The sequence below is a fragment of the Pundamilia nyererei genome, unplaced genomic scaffold (genome assembly GCF_000239375.1).
Source record: "Pundamilia nyererei isolate P.nyererei 1_Seehausen unplaced genomic scaffold, PunNye1.0 scaffold00460, whole genome shotgun sequence".
NCBI lineage: Eukaryota > Metazoa > Chordata > Actinopteri > Cichliformes > Cichlidae > Pundamilia > Pundamilia nyererei.
Genome location: NW_005187861.1, coordinates 2,475 through 5,628, shown reverse-complemented (window position 1 = coordinate 5,628; position 3,154 = coordinate 2,475). Strand labels below are relative to the sequence as shown.

At 41.8% G+C, this 3,154-nt stretch overlaps 1 protein-coding gene across 1 annotated transcript; it reads right to left on the bottom strand.

Moving 5' to 3' along the window:
* Window positions 1–92: 92 nt before the first annotated feature.
* Window positions 93–3,148, bottom strand: LOC102201592 (zinc finger protein 462-like). The gene is made up of 3 exons (XM_005753761.1): window positions 1,199–3,148; window positions 841–1,106; window positions 93–258 (listed from the first exon to the last, which is right to left on the bottom strand). Exons 1-3 carry the CDS (start codon window positions 3,122–3,124, stop codon window positions 93–95), a joined length of 2,358 nt encoding a protein of 785 aa, XP_005753818.1. The 5' UTR covers window positions 3,125–3,148.
* Window positions 3,149–3,154: the final 6 nt, after the last annotated feature.

Sequence of the window (3,154 nt, the reverse complement as noted above, 5' to 3'; positions counted from 1 at the left end):
TTATGCTAATAATCTACAACAAAAGACTAATTTTAAAAATTCTGGTGATTTTGAAATCAACGTTCGCAGATCAAAGTCAATGCATTTGACACTTAATGCTCATAAGATACCACTGGTGATCTTACAAATGAGTTCTTACCATTATGCTTTTTCATAAAATGACTCCTCCAGAGGCCAAAGACTGTTGTCCGATAGGTACAGCAACTACACAGAAAAGGTCTCAGAGTTCCAGATTTGTGGATGAGATATTTGCTAATGCTGGTGAGGTAAAAAGAAAAAAAAAAGGTTCACAATCATTCAACTCTCACAAAAAATACAGCTTGGGGTGTTTGGGACTTGCTTTAACGAACAAAGCAATCAAAATTCAATTTCAACAAGCCTGCGAAAGATACATTAGTCAAACAGAGAGTAGATGAAGTAACTCCTAAAATCTGTAAAGGAGGTATAATTTCTTGACTTTGGTTCTCTTGTCAGAAAGCCATTGTTTCGATTTATGAGGAAACGGTCTTCTTGTGCAGTTTAAAGTTATACAGGAGTGGATAGAGGTGGAATTGAGGAAAGCGGGAAAGGGGAGTCTAACTTTTTATTTAACCAGGAAGTGAAAAGGTTGAGATAAAGAAGCTTTTCTGCAAAGGTTTTCCAATACCCAGATAGGCACTGTACTTTTTCAGACTAAACAAGACCAACTGCTAAAATTTCCATTTGGCTATGTTACTTTTTAAGTGAGCCCACAAAAAAAAAAAAAAAAGCGTGGCAAAATGGGGTGACTGCTTTAATAGCATTATTAATACGTTTTTTTTAGTTTAGTTTTTAACAATAAAAAAAGCCCAAAGTTCTTACTTGTGTTTTAATCCAGATGTGGAGCTATTGTCCAATTTCTTGATGGCTGCCAGGGCTGCGTGGCTGTGCTCATGTGAATGCAAGCCTTTCAATGACATAAACATCCGGCCGCACTGTCTACACGTGTGTTTGTCTCCATTCGATTCTAGTTCTGGCTGCTGTACATCAGAGAGTTCTGATGTAGCGGCGCTCTGTACTGGTGTCCCGTTCCAACGATTAACCTCGTTCACAGTTTCCAATGTGGTCGTTTCGTCTTGCCTGCAGGGCTGGAAAAATAAAAAAAATCACAGTAATGGTCAAATAACACGAGTAGATCAGAAGACGAAGAGCGTAGACAGGAATTACAGCGTCAACTTACCTCGCTGGATTCTTGCTCTAGTGTTGTGCTAATAAGCGACTCCTTTCTCTGCGCAGCCTTGGCCTTCTCTAGCATCCTTGCTCTGTGGCGATCCATGTGATAACACACCTTTCTAATCCCATTTAATTGTGTGTTGCAGTGGTCACATTTGTAAACCCCTGTGGTTTTCTTTTTCGTCGATCCTAGTGACAACACAGTAAAGTCCAATTTCCACTCTGAGCGATGAAAAGTACTATAGTGGTCAATGAGCAGCTGCGACGACTTGAATGTTAATTCTGGACATTTCAAACATTTAACCTTTGTGCTGTTGCCTGATTTAAGTACGTTGCTGGGAGAGTTCCATTTACGCTTATTATATTTCTCAAGAAGTTTGTAAATACTGACTGCATCCAATTTGTGAGTATTTTTGTAGTGGCGCTGGAGGTATTGATATCGTCCTTTATAGGTGCACATCTGGCACTTGTACAACTGTTTGTTGCTGCGGAGGCCGGACAGCAAAGTTGATGGGGATGCCTCAGGAGTTTCCGTTTGTGGAGCCTGTCTACTTTCCGCAATGCTTACTTCTCTCGAAGTTTTGTTTTTCACAGAGGCATCCTCCCATGCTGAGCCCTGAGATGTGTGAACCGGCTGGCTTTCAGTGTCTGTGTGCTCATACACTTCTGTGTCATGATGAACCCTCTTACAGTGAGCATTGAGTTTTGTCAGTGATCCATGGATTTGTGAACATTTTTTACACAAGTACCCTCTTTCATTAGAACCTTTTCCTAAAGTACAATTGACCATGTTTGATACAAAGACTTCACCTGTCTCAAGTTCATCTGCCCGGACTACAATTGCTGGATGCTTCATTTGACAGTGAGTGAGGGTCCCGTGGTAGCTAGCATTCACATATGGACAGTTTGGACACTTGTAGATCAAGAGGCTTTCTTCTGCTGTTATGCTAGACTTAAATGTCTCAGAGGCTTTTTCTTGTTGCTGAGTTGATGGGTCTTCAAACGGCGATGGCGCTGTCTTCTTGAGAGGCTGTTTGTATATGGGCACGTAGTATTTTAAATAAGCCTCCTTTCCATGCGTCACTGCATAGTGGCCTCCAAGATGCTTTTTCCTGAAGTAAACTTTAGAACACAGCACACATTTGTATACGCAGTCCTTTGAAATAGTATGCTTGTGGTTAGCAAGCAAATGGCGACCAAGAGCAAGTTTGGTGGTGCATGTGTAAGAACAGTGCTGGCAGTTGATCACGGCATAGATTTTCTTGCTTAAAACTGAAGTCTTTGATACAGATCCATGTGTACTGTAGGCTTTAGATAGAAGTATTTTACTTTTAACTAATGGCTTAGGAGCAGGTTTGGCCGTGCTTTGTGCTGTGCTTGCACCAGTCTTCTTGTGGTCTCGCTCGCAGTGTTTGTTCAGTTTTTCCAGCGTTGCGCAGATTTGGGGACAGGTTTTACACATGTGCCCACAAAGTTTCAAAGTCTCACCAGGAGGAATGCTTTTCCGGGTGTCGTCCAAATTTTCAACAAACACCATATCCACATGGAGACTGTCGGCCCTGGATGGGAGGTTGGGATGCTTCATCTGGCAGTGAGTGAGAACACCCTGATAAACGGTATTGACGTAGGTACAATACGGACACTTAAAGACATGCAGACGTTTTTGGAGCTGCTTTTTTGGTTTTTGTTCTTGTTCAAATTTTTTGATTACAACTTCCGGGTGTTTCATTCCACAGTGAATATGGAGACCGTGTTTGCTATTAAAATTTGCAGAGCAGTAAAGGCACTTGAACACTGTGGAGGACGCCTTTGCTTCATCCTGTGATTTACCAAACTGGTAGGAGTCAAATGAGTGAGGTCTGTCACTTTGGTCTTCCACCCGCCAGCTTGCGCTTGTTTTCTTGGAAAGTTTTGCACTCAAAGGATGAACCATTCGGTAATGGTGTGCCAGATCTGACAAAGA

Coding starts and splice junctions, on each gene's coding strand:
- LOC102201592 (XM_005753761.1), bottom strand. CDS start 3,124: ATGGTTCATCCTTTGAGTGCAAAACTTTCCAAGAAAACAAGCGCAAGC. Junction 1,107..1,198: donor TAGAGCAAGAATCCAGCGAG/GTAAGTTGACGC, acceptor TTATTTTTCCAG/CCCTGCAGGCAAGACGAAAC. Junction 259..840: donor ACATCTGGATTAAAACACAA/GTAAGAACTTTG, acceptor TTACCTCACCAG/CATTAGCAAATATCTCATCC.